A 20,573-nucleotide genomic window follows, 5' to 3' on the forward strand; every position below is an offset into this window, starting at 1 on the left:
CTTTAGGGTAAGGAAACCCAAAGGACTTCTCTCAGTCACCTTTTACCCTTTAACTGTTTGCACTATGTGCTGGGAAACCTGACTAAGATTAGAAACACAGAACAAGATAGGTTAAATAGCATACTAAAGACTCAAATACAAGCCAGTAAAAGCAGAAGAGGTTGTGGTTTTTGTAGTTGCAGGCATTATATATGAAAATATTCACCCAAACGTCTGCATCTAATTGCTATGTGCAATCAATAATTGCATATGCAAATTAAGCAGGTTAATGTACAGAAAAGTCTGAAAATCCAGAACCAGCTGTTCATTCACCAACAGATAAGCTAGAATCTAGTGTTTTGAACCAATGAATACAAGATACAGTTGAAAAACAGAGCCTGAAAGCACCAAATAGTAGAACAGGAACTTTCCCCCCCCCAGCCAAAAAGGAAAAATATTGAATTCATTGAAGTCCATTGATTCCTTCCAACATAATCAGTTTATAATGTATGAACGGGGACAGATTGACAGGCTCAATTTTAAATCTGGGCCAGGGAAGAAACTGTTCCATAAGGACAAAACCACAGAGCTGTTGATCAAAATCTTGTGTTTTTTTTTTTTAAAAATAAAACCAACAATCTTAATTATTTCAGTTCCAGAGGCTTTATGAGTAAGTAGCATTTCTGAATATACTTTCACGTTAGCCATTACGTTTTTTCTGTGCTTACATTTGTTTGACAATAGTGATTTGTAGCCAAGCTTTAGAAGTGTCAGAAACACTTGAAAACTTACTTTGATTCTAAATCGTACTCCAGGACACGGACACTTGGACATTTTCTTAAATTACTGGGAAGCAGAGTTGATTTACAGGGAAACTTTCTTCACTATCTCCAAGTGCTATATTTGAACTGTACACATAATTTATGCCAATAGGAATGGTTAGATACCAGAATCAGCTTTGAGCATGGGTATGCATATATAAATAAAATCATACACACTCTTATTATAGGTTTCAGAGTAGCAGCCGTGTTAGTTTGTATTCGCAAAAAGAAAAGGAGTACTTGTGGCACCTTAGAGACTAACAAATTTATTAGAGCATAAGCTTTCGTGAGCTACAGCTCACTTCATCGGATGCATTTGGTGGAAAAAACTCCAGATACGCATTTTCATCTGCAATATTTTCTTTGTGATGTAAGCATGTCTTGTGTTGTCTTTTTTTAAAGTATTCCAAATAAAATTTCAACCTAACACAACTTTCCTAAAATGCAGAGTAACAGCAAGTACTAAAAATATTTTTAAACCAGAAACTTGATTCACTAATAGAATACAAATGAGGCATGAACCTTCTCATAATACAATTTCATGGGTAACAAATTTAAATTTGCTCTGGGCCATTTTTCTGCTAGGAATCCTACCATCTCATCTGGGATTGGAAGGCAATAATGCCTTTTGCTGTACTGGGCTCCACGCTGTAGAAAAGCTTTGCCTTTTAAATCAGTCACAGCCATCCCTCATTTTTACTGCTCTTCAATGCCAGGTGGCTTTTAATAAGACCACTAGTGGCCCTCCTATTTACAGTCTTTCTTCTCTTTCCCCACCACCATGATAGACCCCTCTACTACTTCTGCAGTGTTATAAGGGTGGCTTTATTTGTAATATATAGTTTGTTTTATTACTCTACAATACGTGTACAATTTTCAAATCACTATACAAACAATAACTAATGACACCTTTCTGAGGTAAGAATTCCTGTTTTAGAGATAGAGGAAGCAGAAAGCAGTTCCTAGCAGATAAGTGGGAGGCCTGGAACCTGAATTCAGGACTTCCTGGCTCCTGATATTGTGCTTAGACCACTAGATAATGTGGTTTCAATGAAATTTTCTTGTTGTATTCCAATATAATATCAAATTATTAATGAGATCGTCTATAAGCAATTCTCTGGAGCACTGGTGATGTAAGCTATAGGAGCATTTCCAACTACTGACAGGGAGAATGACATTTCAAATAAACTGGCCGAGGGGAGTTGCTGGCTATTCCACCCAAAGAAGAATGTCAAAACAGCCCACGCATCACACCAGTAAAATCCATTCCTGAATGTGTGTCAACATGCTGGCTAAGGACATTCTTACCTTTCTTTTCCCCTGTAAAAGGAACAAAATCCTCCCTGTCTTCTTGTTCCAGTGCTTCCTTCTCCAAATAAGCAAGGAGTCCCTCTCTGTCAAAAGCACCTGAGGCCTTTTTAGTAGTCTGGTCTTTCTGTCGGAAGCCTGCTGGCAAAAGTGCATTCTACAAAACAAAAAGGAAGAACCAGGACAAAGCTTCAAAAGTCATGGTATACAAGTTGTCAGCTTCAATTCAATCTTTTTGAAAATCAAATTCACTCTACTCTATTTTTCAGAAAATCTTGATCCTCCCTCCAATATTTATTTTTGGAGTCCAGGTCTACATACAATGGATTGCATATTGTGCATTGTTAGTGTTTTTAAGAAACTGAAACAGTTAAGCTTGAGTACCACCAGAGCTTTTAGACCACGGATCGGCAACCTTTGGCCCGCAGCCTGCCAGGGTAAGCCCCCTGGCGGGCCGGGCTGGTTTATTTACCTGCCGCATCTGCAGGTTCAGCCGATCGCTCCAGGCCAATAGGGGCTGTGGGAAGCAGCAGCCAGCACATCCCTTGGCCCGTGCCACTTCCCGTAGCCCCCACTGGCCTGGGACAGCGAAATACGGACAGTGGGAGCTGCAATCCGCCGAACCTGTAGATGTGGCAGGTAAACAAACCATCCCAGCCCGTCATGGGCTTACCCTGGCGGGCCGCATGCCAAAAGTTGCCGACCCCTGTTCTAGACTCACACAGTAGTCATTTCACATTTCCTTTCAATATGAATGTGCCCTTCACTTGCATGGGGAGGAGTGAATAAAAACACTCACCCCATTTGCACATTGGATGCTCAGTCAGGAAGGTATCCACAATTTTCCAAATTCACAAGACAACTGTCTATTCTAGCCAACTCAGCCAGCAACCAACAACATGGGGAAGCACTTTTGTGCAAGAGACTTGATCTTACTCAAGGCCTTCTGCAACTGCTGGTATGATGTGAATTAAAGGAGAAAGTCAGAAAAAAAATGGAAGAAATGTGAATAGAAAGGAGGGAGCAGTACATTAGAAAGGGGAGAGATTTCAGATGGTCATTTTTGGAAAAAAAAAGTTTTGACCATTTCCCCACAGTTAAAAATTATTCACACCACCAACATAAGTAGTAAGCAACCATACGCAACTACTGGCATTCCACAAGAATACTCTGCTACCGATTTCAGAGTAGCAGCCATGTTAGTCTGTATTCGCAAAAAGAAAAGGAGTACTTGTGGCACCTTAGAGACTAACATTTATTTGAGCATAAGCTTTCACGAGCTACAGCTCACTTCATCAGATGCATTCAGTGGAAAATACAGTGGGGAGATTTATATACATAGAGAACATGAAACAATGGGTGTTACCATACACACTGTAAGGAGACCGATCACTTAAGGTGAGTTATTACCAGCAGGAGAGCCGGGGGGGGGGGGGGGGAGGGACCCTTTTGTAGTGATAATCAAGGTGGGCCATTTCCAGCAGTTGACAAGAACTCTGAGGAACAGTTGGGGGGGGGGGGGGGAGGTGAGGTATAGGGTGGTGTTTATGTGACCATCGCTTATTAGCACCATAGTGGGATGGAAATTGGAATTCCACCATGATTTCAACAATTTCCATCCCACCATCAACCTCAGCCTGGACCAGTCCACACAAGAGATCTGCTTCCTGGACACTATGGTGCTAATAAGCGATGGTCACATAAACACCCTATACCAGAAACCTACTGACCGCTATTCCTACCTACATGCCTCCAGCTTTCACCCAGACCACACCACACGATCTATTGTCTACAGCCAGACTCTACAATACAACCACATTTGCTCCATCCCTTCAGACACAGAAACACCTACAAGATCTCTATCAAGCATTCTTACAACTACAATACCCACCTGCTGAAGTGAAGAAACAGATTGACAGAGCCAGAAGAGTACCCAGAAGTCACCTACTACAGGACAGGCCCAACAAAGAAAATAAAGGCCACTAGCCATCACCTTCAGCCCCCAACTAAAACCTCTCCAACGCATCATCAAGGATCTACAATCTATCCTGAAGGACGACCCATCACTCTCAGATCTTGGGAGACAGGCCAGTCCTTGCTTACAGACAGCCCCCCCAATCTGAAGCAAATACTCACCAGCAACCACACACCACCCAACAGAACCACTAACCCAGGAAGCTATCCTTGCAACAAAGCCCGTTGCCAACTGTGTCCACATATCTATTCGGGGGACACCATCATAGGCCCTAATCACATCAGCCACACTATCAGAGGCTCGTTCACCTGCGCATCTACCAATGTGATATATGCCATCATGTGCCAGCAATGCCCCTCTGCCATGTACATTGGTCAAACTGGACAGTCTATGTAAAAGACTAAATGGACACAAAATCAGATGTCAAGAATTATAACATTCAAAAACCAGTCGGAGAACACTTCAATCTCTCTGGTCACTATTACAGACCTAAAAGTGGCTATCCTTCAACAAAAAAACTTCAAAAACAGACTCCAACGAGAGACTACTGAATTGGAATTAATTTGCAAACTGGATACAATTAACTTAGGCTTGAATAGAGACTGGGAGTGGATGGGTCATTACACAAAGTAAGACTATTTCCCCATGTTTCCCCCCCTCCCCCCCACACTGTTCCTCAGATGTTCTTGTCAACCGCTGGAAATGGCCCACCTTGATCATCACTACAAAGGGTCCCCCCCTGCTCTCCTGCTGGTAATAGCTCACCTTAAGTGATCAGTCTCCTTACAGTGTATATGGTAACACCCATTGTTTCATGTTCTCTATGTATATAAATCTCCCCACTGTATTTTCCACTGAATGCATCAGATGAAGTGATCTGTAGCTCACGAAAGCTTATGCTCAAATAAATTTGGTAGTCTCTAAGGTGCCACAAGTACTCCTTTTCTTTCTACTACAATTATTCAACACTGACTAGTATATTACAATATGACTGAATGTCACAAGTCTACAGAGATTATATCAATCTTAAACCTAAATTGACAGCTGGAACTAGAACCCAAATCTAGCTAAAGAACAGGACTGGGAGGCAGAAGAAGACGACCCTTCCCCTCATCATACTACATCAGTACATGCAACAGAGAAGGCCACCCAGGGTACAAGAACAAGGTGATCAATACATGTTGGAAACAGAATAATAAAACTAGAAACATTTTCAAACAAAGAATTTCCTTCAGGAACACCACCAACTAATTTTTCTTTCTATAATTATGTATTATTCCCAAAAAGGTCTTCATGGTCATTTTGCTTTACATTGGTTGTTTTCATGTTGCAGACAGGAAATAAACAGCTCTGAGATATGGAGTCTTTATTTTTAGTATTGTTTCTTTAGTAGATTAGAAAACCTTTTCTGTACATATAAAATGCATTCAAAAAAGAGGCTCTAGTTTGTCAGCATAGTTTCTTAATCAGTGCCACCAAAAGGGGATGTTTGCTGCCCAATACCCACCTCAGGGTCAAGGTCATCCAGAACAGTTTCCAGTTGTTTCAGCTCTTCTTCTGATAGCTTGCCAAGAATGTCATCCTCATCAAGATCCTTGTACTTGTCCAAATCTTTTCGAAATGGAAGTGTCATGTCTTGAGTATCAGAAAGTCACTAAGCTTTTAAAACTTCTAATAGAGACTGAGTTCTGTTCTTAAATGGAGCTATAGAAATAATAAAAAGAGCACAATTCAGGACATTTTCTCAAAATCACTGCGTTGCTTCCAAGCGTACAAGTGCATTTCCTCCAGAAAAGTTTTCCCCTCCATCAATTTTTGCTGTTATACAGTAGCACATATCGTAAGTGCCCTCTGTTTTTTATAAAATGTCCATTACCAATCTAAGCACGGCTAGGCTCCTAGTAGCAATTTAAAAATCTGCAAACCTCCTCCCCCCCCCAGACCAAATTACTCTGCATCATGAAAAATTCAAGTTTTGGCTGATAACGTTGATAGTGCCAATTTTACTTATTCTACTGATATCAATAGGACACTCAAAGCTACAATACTAAAGGATTGGAAAAAGGCAAAAATAGTTATGAACAGTATTTCTCTAGTCTAAGGCCTCCTATTGTCATTAGTTTTTGCAAGCAACGGACATCAAAAGTTTCCATAGGTAGTTAAGAATGATTTTATATTTTTCTTGTTGGAGGTCATATTTACAGCTTGATAAGAAAAAGGACAGTAAAGGAGACAATCTAATTAGGTAATAAAGACATGAGTCAGCAATAATGGCAAAGGAAATTAGCTATCTACTTCTGCTGAGAGAGTTGTATACCTAGAAGTAACATTTGACTGTCAGATTAAAGACAAATAGATAATCAAAATGCTTAGCAACTTTTTCTTGTTAAGTTTCCTAAATACCAGTAGCCAGAAGATATACCTATTCAATTTTTACTTTCTGGATGCCTGCTGGAGGCCAAATATAGAGAATCAGGAATTAAGAATTCCTTGTGTCAGCTTTTTTCCTTTCTATAAACTTGAAAGAGGCCAGTTAAAGCCCAGTGACTAACATTGCAATATCTCTCACTTCATTTTGACTCAAGTATGTGTTAGTTGTGAATTTAAAAAATCACTTGGACTGACTTAATACAACAAGCCCAACTCAAAATTAATGTAAAAGGTTTAAATAGAGCAGGTAGTTATAAAAAAGCATCTGCCCAGCAAAACAGTTAAAACGTTCAGGAATATACTACATAATCTGACAGTTGAACAAACTGCATACCAGAGACATAATTTATTCTCAGTTTCATACTCTGAAAACGAGATTTTTTTTAAGCAACCTACAGAACTTTCCATTATAACTAGCAAAAGTTACTTACCACCTCATGCAATAAGGAGCTATTGATTCTTATGAAGCTTGTGTATAAGATACAGGCCTGGTCTACATGACAAAGTTAGGTCAGCTTAACTACATCACTCAGGGCTGTGGAAATTTCATGCCCTATGCAATATAAAGCAAATCTAATTCCCAGTGTAGACATTGCTAGGTTGGGTGGAAGCTACTGCCTTTTGCAGAGGTGGATTTACTACAGTGACTGAAGAACCACCTTCCACCACTGTGGGCTTGTGTTCACTACGGTGCTAAATTGGTGCTGCCACAATCAATGCAGTGGCATTGATTTAGAGGGTCTACTGAAGACACGCTCATTTGATGGGAGTGCGCTCTCCCATTGATTTCTGTACTCCACCTCAACGAGCAGTAGAAGCCATGTTGGCGGGAGAGTGTCTCCTGTCGACATAGTGTAGTGTGAACCCTGCAGTAAGTAGATATAAGCTACGTCGACTTGAGTTCTGCTACTAACGTATCTCAAATTACGTAGCTCAGATCAACCGGCAGCAGTAGTGTAGACCAGGCCTGTAGTAAGTGTCTACATTACAGCAGTGCAGCAGCTATGTCACTGTAGCATTCTAAAGTAGACACACCCACAGCTTCTAGTGACCACTTTTTTAAGTGCATTAAGGAATATAAAAGGGGACAGGCTCATCTGTTTCCCTCCCTTAAAAAAAAAAAAAATTTGGATGGCTCAAGCTGTGCACACACATATATGCAAAACACTACAGCTGAAGGTGGAAGGAGAGAGGGATATTCTACTTGATTTTTTCCAAAAGAGTAAAGTCATGGAGATGTATCCCACAGCAGACTTTGGGGAAAGGGCCAAGACTACTGGCCAGACTTGAACCCCACTGCTGCTTCCGGCAGGAATAATCTACAGAGAGGTTGTGCGTGCAGCTAGAGTCAAACTGTCAACGTTGGTTTTATTTGTCCAATGCATGCACAAAGTGCCATTGCAGATGCTTGCATAACACACTGCATTCATTATTTAATTTCTGCAATTATAATTGATTCCAGGCCACATGATCTTTGTCAGGCCAATAAGTCATTGTTTCCCCACACACACACACCAAACAAAATTAAAAATAAATTAAAAAAACAACCTTATCTCCTGGCTAGTCTATAGCTCTGTTTACTGAATTCCTTCATCTTATTTGTGTACAGTAAGGGAAGTTTCCTGCTGATTATTTGTTCACTGCATGTGTCACCGTTAGTCAGCATGATGTTTTACACTCTCAGACTGAGCAAACAGTGGGAACGTAGGCTAAGATTTCTATGGCACACGCTACATATACTTTATAGATCAGAGGTTCTCAACTGTTCTCTTTCTGAGGACCCCACAACACGCTATAAAAGCTCCATGGCCCAGGCGTGCCACAATAACTATTTTTCTCCATATAAAAGCCAGGGTTTAGTAAGGGTTATAAGAGTTAAGGGTTAGCAAGCAGAGCAATTGCCCGGTCCCATGCTCAGGCTTCACTTCAGCCCCAGATGGTAGGGCTCAGGGCCCCAGACTGCAGGGCTTTGGCTTTCTAGCCTGGGATATAGCAAGTTTAACCCCCTGAAACCCACTCGCAGCCCCCCAGGGGACCCCGACTCCTGATTGAGAACCACTGTTATAGATAACAGTACTACAAGCAAGTAGTGTTAAGCCAGATTTTCTTGTCAACTGTTCTAACAAGAATGACAGTTTTTGATTTCTGCCAACATAGAAGAGACTAACAAAGGCTACAGGTACATAGTGCTTCAAATAGTTACAACTATTTTCCGGATGATCTCACTATATTAAAACTTAGTATTTTTCTAAAGAAAACTATTACTAGTTGTAACACTGATACTTCTGTGACTGCATGTTTGGTATTACTAGGACATCCAGATGCTGAGCTACTATGACCAAACACAGGCTAAATTCTCAAGAGACTGCAAAAATGTCACAGAACCAGTGTCAGTAAAGTTAAATTAAGTGACTTCTGCCAGGTCTCCCATTATCTTAAAGGAACAGCCTTGGTCTAACAGTTGGCCAGAGGGGGGGAGCGTTAATATTCTGTGAAAACACTAAGAAATGGATGGACTAGACAGGGAAATAGGGTCATGTACTCTTCAATATTTTAATTAATGACTTGGATAATGGAGTGAAAAATATGCTTATAAGAATCTACAGATGACACCAAGCTGGGAGGGGTTGCAAGCACTTTGGAAGACAGGATTAGAATTCAAAACAATCACCACAAGTCAGTGAACTGATCTTAATTAAACAAGATGAAATTCAAAAAAGACAAGTACAAAGCACTTCACTTAGGAAGGAAAAAGCAAAAATGTACAACTACAAAATGGGGAATAACTGCTGAGGCGGTAGTAGTACCGCTGAAAAGGATCTGGAGATTATAGTGGATCACAAATTGGGTACTAGTCAGCCTTTTTCGCAGCTGCATCACATGGGTAACATTCTAGGTCGTATTAATAGGCATGTTGGATGCAAGACACAGGAGATAACTGTCCCACTCTACCTGGCACTAGTAAGGCGTCAGCTGGAATACTGTATCCAATTCTGGGTGCCACACTTTAGAAAAGGTGTGGACAAATGGGAGAGCAGCAACAATAATAAAGGGTTTCGAAATTCTCACCTACTTGGAAAGGTTTAAAAAAACTGGGAATGTTTAGTCTTGAAGAAAGATGACTGGGGGGCAGGGGGAGAGAACCTGATAACAGTCTTCAAATGTATTAAGGGCTGTTCTAAAGAAGACTGTGATCAATTGTTTTCCATATCCACTGAAGGTAGATCAAGAAATAATGGGCATCATCTACTGCAAAGCAGATTTAGGTTAGATATTAGGAAAAACTTTCTAACTATAAGGCTAGTCAAGCTCTGCAATAGGCTTCCAATGGAGGTTGTGGGGGTTTTTAAGAGCAGGTTGGACAAACACCTGTCAGGGATGATCTAACTTTACTTGGTCCTGCCTCAGAGCAGGGGTTGGACTTGATTTCTTGAAAAGGAGTACTTGTGGCACCTTAGAGACTAAACACATTTATTTGAGCATAAGCTTTCGTGAGCTACAGCTCACTTCCACATATCTATTTGGGGGACACCATCATAGGGCCTAATCACATCAGAGACACTATAAGAGGCTCGTTCACCTGCACATCTATCAATGTGATGTGTGTCAGCAATGCCCCTCTGCCACATACACTGGCCAAACTGGACAATCTCTAAGTAAAAGACTAAATGGACACAAATCAGAAATCAAGAATTATAACATTCAAAAACCAGTCGGAGAACACTTCACTCTCCCCGGTCACTCGATTTCAGACCTAGAAGTGGCAATTCTTCAACAAAAAAAACTTCAAAAACAGACTCCAATGAGAGACTCCTGAATTGGAATTAATTTCCAAACTGTACACCATTAACTTAGGCTTGAATAAAGACTGGGAGTGGATGTGTCATTACACAAAGTAAAAATATTTCCCCATGTTTTATTTCCCTCCCCCTTCCCCCCCACCACTGTTCCCTCACACATTAATTGTCAACTGCTGGAAATGGCCCACCTTGATCATCACTACAAAAGGGTTTTTTTCCCCCCCTCTTCTGCTGGTAATAGCTCACCTTACCTGATCACTCTCATTACAGTGTGTATGGTAACACCCATTGTTTCATGTTTTCTGTGTATATAAAATCTCTCTACTGTATTTTCCACTGCATGCATCCAATGAAGTGAGCTGTAGCTCACGAAAGCTTATGCTCTAATAAATTTGTTAGTCTCCAAGGTGCCACAAGTACTCCTTTTCTTTTTGTGGATACAGACTAACACGGCTGCTACTCTGAAACTTGATTTCTTGAGGTCTCTTCCAGCCCTACATTTCTAGGATTCTGTGAAAGTTCAGGTTTATGCAAGTATGTGCTTAAAAGTGGCGACTCAAAATTAACAAAGGACACCATCAACTTAACTTCTGTACCTTATAGTCTAGCACAGACTACTACAGTTGCCATAGCTTGATGGTATTTCTGAAAAGTTTTGTTAAGGATTCACAGTATCTGCAGAGTAATTAAATTAACTACAGTGGATCCCACACAATACGGATACAAATTAACTTCTGACTCTAGAAAAGAGAAGTTTTTCCCCTTCCTTTCAATTTAAGCCATTCAGTATAGTATCTTAAAGGAAAACATTTCCTGCAGCTAATTACACAGTATTGTCAGCCACCAAGCTGCATACTCTGAGTGCCAAGTTAAGCTGTTTATCAACTTTGTGATATTTGAATGCAAACACTCACAAGAGATTTATAATTTGAAACAATCTGCAATGCTGTCAGTGATTCGAATCTATAAAAAAAACTCCCTGATGTGGCTCAGTAACTAATCTCTCCACCAAAACAATATGATCAGCTTCAGTACCATCTGCCTTCTTCAACCAGGCTCTGTGCTACTTTTCAAACACCATGTCCCACAACTCCCTTCTACTTACTGTCTTTACCACTTCCACCTTGAGAAAGTACTCTGGAAGTTACACAAAACAAATATTGGTAATATATTAAGATTCCACTTGCAATCCATGGACCTCATTTGTCTTAGATATGATGCCATATAATCACTATATTGATCTCAGAAGCTGTTCTAGCTGGCCTGATGGTTCTATTGATAGCACATCATAAACCAATCAAGGCTCCCAAGTGATTAGGTCATCTGAGAGGCCTACAGATTCCAGGGTATGGAGATTTTAAGCTTCCCATCCATTTGCAAAACCTACGGACACCTGTTAGAGGATACAGTGGGAGACCACCAGTCATATCTTGATCTTTAAATATTCAGGGTAAATAGGACTAATCCCCTGAGATGGGATATTAGATGGATGGGATCTGAGTTACCCAGGAAAGAATTTTCTGTAGTATCTGGCTGGTGAATCTTGCCCATATGCTCAGGGTTTAGCTGATTGCCACATTTGGGGTCGGGAAGGAATTTTCCTCCAGGGCAGACTGGAGAGGCCCTGGAGATTTTTCGCCTTCCTCTGTAGCATGGTTGACTTGAGGGAGGCTTCTCTGCTCCTTGAAATCTTTAAACCATGATTTAAGGACTTCAATAGCTCAGACATAGGTGAGGTTTTTCATAGGAGTGGATGGGTGAGATTCTGTGGCCTGCGCTGTGCAGGAGGTCGGACTAGATGATCAGAATGGTCCCTTCTGACCTTAGTATCTATGAATCTATATCCAATGCAGACTTAGTGACAGTTGCAATTGTGGGTGTACAGGATGTGGGATAGAACTCTTTTTTAAGCTTTTAAAATAAAATCGGAAACTAACAGAACACTTGCGTAATATTCTGAATCTTCTCCTTAGCAAGTTAAGCATCCCCTGATACAGACTCTTACTTAAAAGAAGTGAGAGTCCCCTTTCAAGATTTGGGATGAGCCTACCATTTAAAATCATTCTTGAGTCCATTAGGAAATACCTGTGGATCAGTATTAAACTAGTTTTAAAAGTACACTTTTCATTTTTAATAAAAGGCATCTTCCAAAAAAGATTACCATGTACCATGCTGTGATAATTATATGTACTACTGTAATGTCTAGGAAACTAGTCATGAAACAGGATTCCACTGTGTTAGGCACTGTACAAACAGAACAAAAAGAGTCCCTGACCATCATGATTATCTGCAGAATGTGGTCTGCAAAAGAAGATTAAGATCCATATGAAACATATGCTCAGCTCCAAAAAGCTGTCAGGGTCTCCAGTAGTCTTAACATGGGGCAAACAGCAGCTCTACACAGTTATGCCTGTTAAGCTAGAACCCTTCACCTCCCATTAACTATATTAAGGTACTATAATTTACTGTTTAATTTGGCTTTTATTTGCTTTCCATCATTCAATACAAACAACTAGTTTTTGAAAATGTGTTTTTGCACTATTTGATTCACTACAAAATATTGGTGTCACGGATCCATAGGTCCAGTGCCTCAGGGTCTCACTCTTTCACTAGGATAAGACACTTGGCTTCACTGCCTTCTTAGACCGAACCTCAGAGCCTTCAGCACCCCTGCTTCACACCATGAGCTCCCTTCAGCTAATCCACCTGAGAGAGAACTGAACACCCAAAGGGAGTAACGCACCCCCAACTTCAGACACTGCAAGTGACTCTCAGCTAGCATCATAAGAACAGTAGGGTTTAATTAGCTGTCTGGAACACAGCATAGGAAGTCCTTGGTTAGCATATAGAACAGAAAGTTACAGCATGGTCCATCCTGGTTAACCCAGAGCCTCTCTTTTGTGCTAGTTCAGGAGAGTGTCCCACTTTCAGAAGCTCACACTTAATAACCTCCCCACTTTGTCCCTCCCAAGTCCTTTGTTCTTGTTCTCAGGCAACCATTGTCACACAGAACCCAGGCCTCAGACAATAGGCGTAGATCACACTTGTATCTCTGGGTCTTTGCAGAGAGTAAACAATCTTTTCCCACCACCTGGTTAACAATATAGCATATAGGGGAAACTGAGGTACACACAATATTCATGCAAAATATTACAGAAAATTCCCATTCCATCACAGGAGGCAGGAAGTAGTATTTAGATTGTAAGCTCTTTGGGGCACATAGTGCCTTTTTCTTCAAAGCAACATCCAAATTTATTACACTAAACAATTCATTTTCACAAAAGCTTTAACTACAGCCTATGTTAATGCCATTGTTATTTGACTTAATCATTCCAGACCACATCTCAAAGTTCCCCTGTCAATCTAGGATCCAGTGTTTGCCACTGATCTAACTTTATAGTTTACAACTTAAAAACTTTGCACGTAGAAGTCTGAAAGGTCACTTTCCTCAGAGTATATAACTAAGATACTAGAACAATATAGCCGGACTTGAGGAATTTATTCTCCCATTTGCCAGTCAAGTAGGAAACTTTATTAAGTTGGGGGGAGGGGGGCAAGAGACAGAAGAGGATAAAGCTACGATTTTTTTTGACAAATTTGACCTTTCATTTAAAAATAGTTTTTAAGCAGTCATCACTACAAGTATTACATTCCAAATGTGAATTAATGCAGTGCTGTCCCAGTCTGCGTTCAGACAACTCCAATGTCTCCTCTGCTATTCCGAGGTTTATTCAGCATTAGGAGAGTTAAAACATGAGACTGGTTAGAACACTATGGACAGAAGAGAAAGACAAGAATCAGGTCACTCTGAGGCTGCCTGGGAAAATGATGAGCAACAACAGAAATAAGCACTGGAGAGAAATATTCTTATGTTATACTGCTTTTATTAGCTGAGGCACCTCTGCTAATAGCCTCTGAAGGACTCTTCAGCCACTTTCATACATCTCACCTCAACACTTGAATTATTCTGTAAATGTGTTCTCTTAAAGTGTGGATTGGAACTAAATGCTTAAAAAGACCTAATTTTTTATTTTTCCTTCAAAGACATCCCTGAAAAATTTACCTCAGGTACCTTTAAGGACAGTTTCTCAGGGCCCTAATATTCCTCTAGTCATAATTTTGTGGGGAAGAGTTGAAACTTAAATCTTAAAAACTTTACTGAAGTCACTAAACTGTTGGGTTTTTTTTTAGGTCAGATTTTAAAATAGAAGTGACATCATAAAAACAAACGGAGCTGATTTTGGCCAGCAAGCTTACAGAGTTCACTTTACCCTCATTTGTTACTCCAGAATCTTCTTCCAAGCAGCCCCTGGACGAATCTAAATTGGCAGGGAGAAGAGGGTCCACAGGCAGATTTTATCAGCATTCCACCATCAATCAGAGACTGAAACAGTTCCAGCTGCTTAATGGAGCCTAATCTAAAGGTTTCGCCAAAGGAAGTCTCACAGTGCCAGCAACTTTAACTCTCAACATACAAGAATACACGTAACCATTTATAAACACCACATTCTCTTTAACTTATTAAAGCATCTTCATTTACAAAAACTAGAAGAAATAAGAAGTCATTTTAAAGTCACATAAAGGCAATATGAATACCAACACATCTTACTTTAAGATTCTCGTTGTGGGATCCCTCATTAATAGTATTGTGTACTACTACTTAGAGCAGTGGTCTCAACCTTTTACTCACAAGATCACTTTTTGAATTTAAGTGCAACCCAGGATCTATCCCACCCCTTCCCTGAGACCCTGCTCCGCTCACTCCATCCCCCCATTCTCTGTCACTCACCTTCCCCACCCTCACTCACTTTTACCAGGCTGGGGCAGGTGGTCATGGTGCGGGAGGGTGCGTGGGCTCTGGGCTGGGGCTGAGGGGTTCGGCGTGTGGAAGGGGGCTCTGGGCTGAGGCAGGGGTACAGGAGGGGGTGAGGGCTCCAGGCTGGGGCAGGGGGTTGGGGTGCAGGAGGGGGTTCAGGATGCTGGCTCCGGGAGGGGGTTCAGGGTTGGGTTGCGGGCTTCCACCAGGTGGCACTTGCCTCAGGCAGCGATGCAGGAGGGCTAAGGCAGGCTCCCTGCCTGCTGTGGCCCCACACCACTCCTGGAAGCAGCCAGCATACCCCTGCAGCCTCTGGGGAGGGATGGGGGGAGCACATGGCTCCATGTGTTGCCCCTCTCTGCAGGTACCATCCCCACAGCTCCCACTGGCCACAGTTTCCCATTCCCAGCCAATGGGAGCTGCGGGGGCGGTGCTTGCAGGCAAGAGCAGCATGTAGAGACCCCTGCCCCTCCCCCAGGGCCTCAGGGTGTGCTGGCTGTTTCTGAGAACAGCCTTAGCCCTGCTGCACCACTGGACTTTTAGCTGCAGGAGAACACAATGAACTGGCAGAGGCTCAAGGATCAACCAGTTGATTGCAATCTACCAGCTGGTGATTTACACTGATTTACAGCCAATCAAGCCTTGGCATTTCTGCTGAATCATCCAATCAGAGTACCATTTTTGGAGAGTTATAGTAATTTTGGGATAGGGCCACTTATTACTAAGAACTAAGTCTACTGCACCAACTTGTTTCATGTGCCTGGCCCCGAAATGGCAACCATTTTCTCTTCATAACCAATCCAGTTCAGAATCACTTAAAGGTCTAAAGAGTTATATATCCATTAGATGGATTCCCATCTTGCGTTATACCACTTTAATTTTTCTACAGTGCAAGTTGTAGATTTTTCTCACTGTAAATTTTGATATAGTTGGACAAAATGCAGTTCACCTTATAATGAAACTTGCATACATTATGCCACTTGTCCTGTCAAATGACCTCAATTAACCAAGAGCACTTTTCTGTTCAAACTAACAGATGCCTTTGTGGGCAACTGGAATCCCTAACACGTAATCATAGACTCAGATGTTGCAGTTTTGTACCTCTACATACCTGCAAAGAAAAAAACGTTCCACCAAAGATTACATTTGGAAGCATCTACATTGCTCAATACCTGCTATTCCCTCCCCGCCCACATCAGTAAAAGGTATTGACTCTTTTCAGCAAAGCAGTGTTTACTTTTTGTGCTTGTGCTTTTAGTCCATAAATACATAGCATTAATAAAAGATGCAGAGTGAGCACAATACTGGGCTGTTTTAAGAGATGGCTACATTAATCCAGATAATCTTGTCCAATAAGATCCTATACCTGGATGCTTATTTCTTAAAAATGCAATCACCCATTCCATAGAATCATACAAATAGAACTGAACAGCAAAATAATCTAGTAGAGAACATTATGAAATTTCCCACAGGAGACTGATTCAAGAACACTGCATTTTTCATTTACTGGGCTGAAATCACTGTAGCAATGACACAGAGCTTCTGGGGACAGCAGGTGAATGAGCTGTGCTCTTCAGCACAACCAGCTTAAAGGCATTTCCAGATTTGTAAGCCTTGCTAGCCGAAGGGCAGGTATTATGATCAGAGATAAGTGCCAGACCTTGAAGCATACCAGAATAATAATAATAAAAAAAAAGCCTTAACACACACTAGCTAAAATCCTGCAGTTATCAACTGCCCTGGAGAGGTAAGAGCGGCTGGGGCAGAAATCCCTTGCTAAGGTTACAGGTATGTGTACACTTAAGGACTTCCTGCTCATACACTGCACACATATAGCATTTTCAAAAGCAATTCGCTATCCTCCAACAAAAACAGAAAAAACAAAGTATGCTTTAGTTTTAATTCTCCAGATAGAATGCAACATAATTTCTCCCTCTTTTGCTTATTTAGCAGTGACGACCCACTCATGAGCCTGAAACAAAAAGGGGAAAGGAAATTCACTTTAAGATGCTCCTCTTTTATCTTTTCATCGAGAATAACAAAACAAGTTTCAGGAGTTACCAAACTATTTTAAAATTCATCCTACATACTTAGTAGTCTAACAATGGAAAGAAAAGCAAAAGACCAAGCATTCCAAATTCTGAAGGACTAGTAATGCCAAATCATTCATCCCAGTAAAGCTTTGTGTATCAAAAATCTATGTACACAATCAGTTAGCAAAATGTAATTGTATAGGATACATTAATTATGTTAAAGTAAGTTTGCTTTAAGGCAATAATGTGAAATTACACCTGCTACAATAATTTTTGTTTCCCCAGATTTCTTTTCTTGTCTCTTCTGCAACAGGGCATTGTAAACACAGCTGTTTGAATATCTATGATCTGAATTTTTTACTGAAATAGCCTGCTCTCTATTTTCCTGTTTTAAAATTACATTCCGGGATTACCCAAATATCTTCTAACTTTGCCACTGCTGATAACATGGCAATTATTTAAAAATATTTTTAAAATATTTGTTTCTGTCTTCCTCTAGCATTATTTTTCTAGCTTGAAGAACTTAACACCATTTTTTAGAATACATTCGGTCACATTTTACCTTTCAGAGGCCAACACAGCAAGCTTGTTCATGAGAATCTCAGAGCACATGGTTTCAGAGTAGCAGCCATGTTAGTCTGTATTCGCAAAAAGAAAAGGAGTACTTGTGGCGCCTTAGAGACTAACAAATTTATTAGAACATAAGCTTTCGTGAGCTACAGCTCACTTCATCGAAAGCATCCGATGAAGTGAGCTGTAGCTCACGAAAGCTTATGCTCTAATAAATTTGTTAGTCTCTAAGGCGCCTCAAGTACTCCTTTTCTTTTTTCAGAGCACATGGAAACAGACAAGTATATGCAGTGTAAATGTGCAAAGGGGCCAACTGAGCCTTGTCATTCAAGTTACATGTCTTGACGTAAACATATCTCTATTTCCTGTTTGAACACAGCCTCATGAGACATTCAGTTTTCATTACCGGAAGATTTCTACATTAACACTCCATATAATACATATCCTTTTGTTAAACATAGTTATGCCAGAAAAGCATTCCTTGGCAAGTAGCCTTCTAAAAATTATTTAGAAGCAGTTTTTAAGTTGTAGAACACGTACAAAATAAATTTAGAGAGTTGTGTCAAAGCTGAGGAGAGAGAGAGAGAGAGAGAGAGAGAGAGAGAGAGAGAGCACGCTCCAATTCTGCAGGCCAACTTTTTAAAGTATAAATTGTAGCTATTTTATTTGATCAGTTGGACTGCTGATAGAAAGGTTAGCACATACCTGCTACATGGGAAGATAGAAAAATAAGTGTTTGAATTCATGTCTTCAAAACAATATATTCACATATATTAAAGATGATCTGAAGATTATTAAAAAATTGTTATGGGCCCTTTCCATGGTTTTGATGGAGGAGTGGCTCAGGGTTTCAGAAGATGTACATTGTTAGCTTGCATGTCTCATTTGAAGGGGTGAGGGGAGGAGGAGGAGGAGGGACACCTGAATTTTTAACAAAGGCTTTCTTTCTCCAAAATGTTACTAAGCTAAATAGGTATTATTTTAAAACATCAAGAATTTTAGAACATAATGAAAAAGGAGTCAAGCTAAACATTTCTAATGTAAAAAAAAAGTTTTAAAAAGTCACCCCACAGACTATTTTTTTGGGGTGCAAAAACCATTTCAAGGCCTTTACACCTCAGAAAAATGCTAAACAGGGCACTAGCCTAATTTTTTCTCCCTTTGCCAGTGAACTGAGATGATTAGTCTATTACATTTTTAAAGTAAAGCTGTTTTACAAACATATGCTTCCAAGACTAACACAGAAAAGCATTACACTTCCAATCTGTTGATTTAGAATGCGTGTGGGTGACACATGAACATCATGATTCCTGTAACACCAAACCTCGCTTTGCACATATCATGATTTATTATCAAATACTTAATTAACATCAACATGAATGAAGAAAGTTTTCAGACAGGGCATTTATTTTCTTGTAGTTAACAAAACCCGGCTGGAGATCTCAAGGCAACAGACCAAGGTATCAAGCCAGAACACATCAGGGGCCGGGAGATGGACAGAATGGCTTAAGAAACGAGAAAACACCCTAAGGCTCTCGAAGGCTGCATGTTCTAACAGAGCAAATTAGAATGCAAGCCACAGAGCAATGGGTAGGAGGAGAGAGTGGAAAAGTTGCTGCGTTCCCATTGCCAGAGGACATCAAGTTTCGGGGGGGGGGGGTGCCCTTGGAGGGACGCTAAGGAGCCTTTCAAGCCAGGGGGCAGATAAGGCAGCGCGGCAGGGAATCCCGGGGGGGGGAAGGGGGGGAGAGGCGCGGAGCACAGCGACAAAGGAAGGAGGAAGTTTCCCGGGGCGTGGAGCTGTGACGCTGCCAGAGCCCCTTGGACCAAACCTGCCCCTGCTTCTGGGGACACCCCGAGCAGAGCAGCCTCGCGCCCGGCTTGCGGGGCGCGCGGCTCCTCCTCGAGACCCGCCCCGGCGGCTCGGCGCCCCCCACGCCCTGTAGCCAGGAAGCGGAGAGGCTCTGCCCACTGCCCCCAGCCGGATCTCTCCCCACCGCGGGCTGCGGCAGGGCAGGGCCGGGCCCAAAGGCAGCCCGCGCGCCCGCCGCCACCTGCCCGCACAGACTCACCCCGGCACCGGCAAGCACCCACCGTCCTCCACCTCTCCCTGCGAAGTTGTTCCAATCCCTCGTCACTGCGCCTGCGCACCCTCTCTGTGAGCCCAGGGCAGCCCCAGGCATGATGGGAGTTGTAGTCCTAGGTGAGCGGAATAGCTTTGATTCTACTGGTAGATTTAAAGCGGTGAAGCCCACTCGGTATGGAGGCGCTCACGCTTTGTCTACACTAGAAAGGGTTTCCTAGTATAGCCGTACCCAGAAACTTTCACAGTGGAGATGCTGCACATACCTGCAAAATTAGGTTTGCCAACCCTCCAGGATAGTTCTGGAGTCTCCAGGAATTAAAGATTATGTCATGTGATGAAACCTGCAGGAATATGTCCAACCAATATCTGCAACCCTACTGCAAAAGAGCCCTCTTGCCAGCATAGTTTATACCAGTTCCCTGAATAAAGTAAGCTATGCTGGCAAAAGGACTGTGTTGTTGGTATAAGTGCATCTGTCCTGATGGTTTTGCTGGCATGATTATGTTGGTTGGGGGGTAATATTTTTTAGGCATAGACCAAGCCTTATTCTGGTATAAAGGTGTTTTGTATACAGTGATTATAGATGCTTATCTTATTCTGTTTATTTATTGTCCTGAAGGCCTAGTGTATACTAGACTGGCAAGTAACATGTTAAGGCATCATGTTAATTTATCTTTCTAATTTCCTTGGACATGGTTGATTTCTGACAGAAACACTGACTTCTTTCTGATAATCTTTCTAACAAAAGTATTTGT

General features: G+C 41.4%; 1 protein-coding gene across 5 annotated transcripts in view; it reads right to left on the reverse strand.

The window, feature by feature from the left end:
* Positions 1 to 19,946, reverse strand: part of LOC119862599 (tropomodulin-3-like) — a 46,975-nt gene extending 27,029 nt beyond the window's left edge. Inside the window, exons 1-3 of one of the 5 annotated variants that reach the window (XM_038419581.2) lie at positions 19,805 to 19,942; positions 5,591 to 5,787; positions 2,109 to 2,265 (exon numbers count right to left, since the gene is read on the reverse strand). In XM_038419581.2, the coding sequence (XP_038275509.1) occupies positions 2,109 to 2,265; positions 5,591 to 5,716 (283 nt within the window). In that variant the 5' untranslated portion in view covers positions 5,717 to 5,787; positions 19,805 to 19,942. Of the gene's footprint in view, positions 1 to 2,108; positions 2,266 to 5,590; positions 5,788 to 14,584; positions 14,628 to 18,437; positions 18,589 to 19,804 lie in introns of those variants that run through there. The other 4 variants (XM_043493768.1, XM_043493766.1, XM_043493767.1 and 1 more) reach the window with 4 other exon arrangements.
* Positions 19,947 to 20,573: the final 627 nt, after the last annotated feature.

The sequence above is a fragment of the Dermochelys coriacea genome, chromosome 10 (assembly GCF_009764565.3).
Source record: "Dermochelys coriacea isolate rDerCor1 chromosome 10, rDerCor1.pri.v4, whole genome shotgun sequence".
Lineage (NCBI taxonomy): Eukaryota > Metazoa > Chordata > Testudines > Dermochelyidae > Dermochelys > Dermochelys coriacea.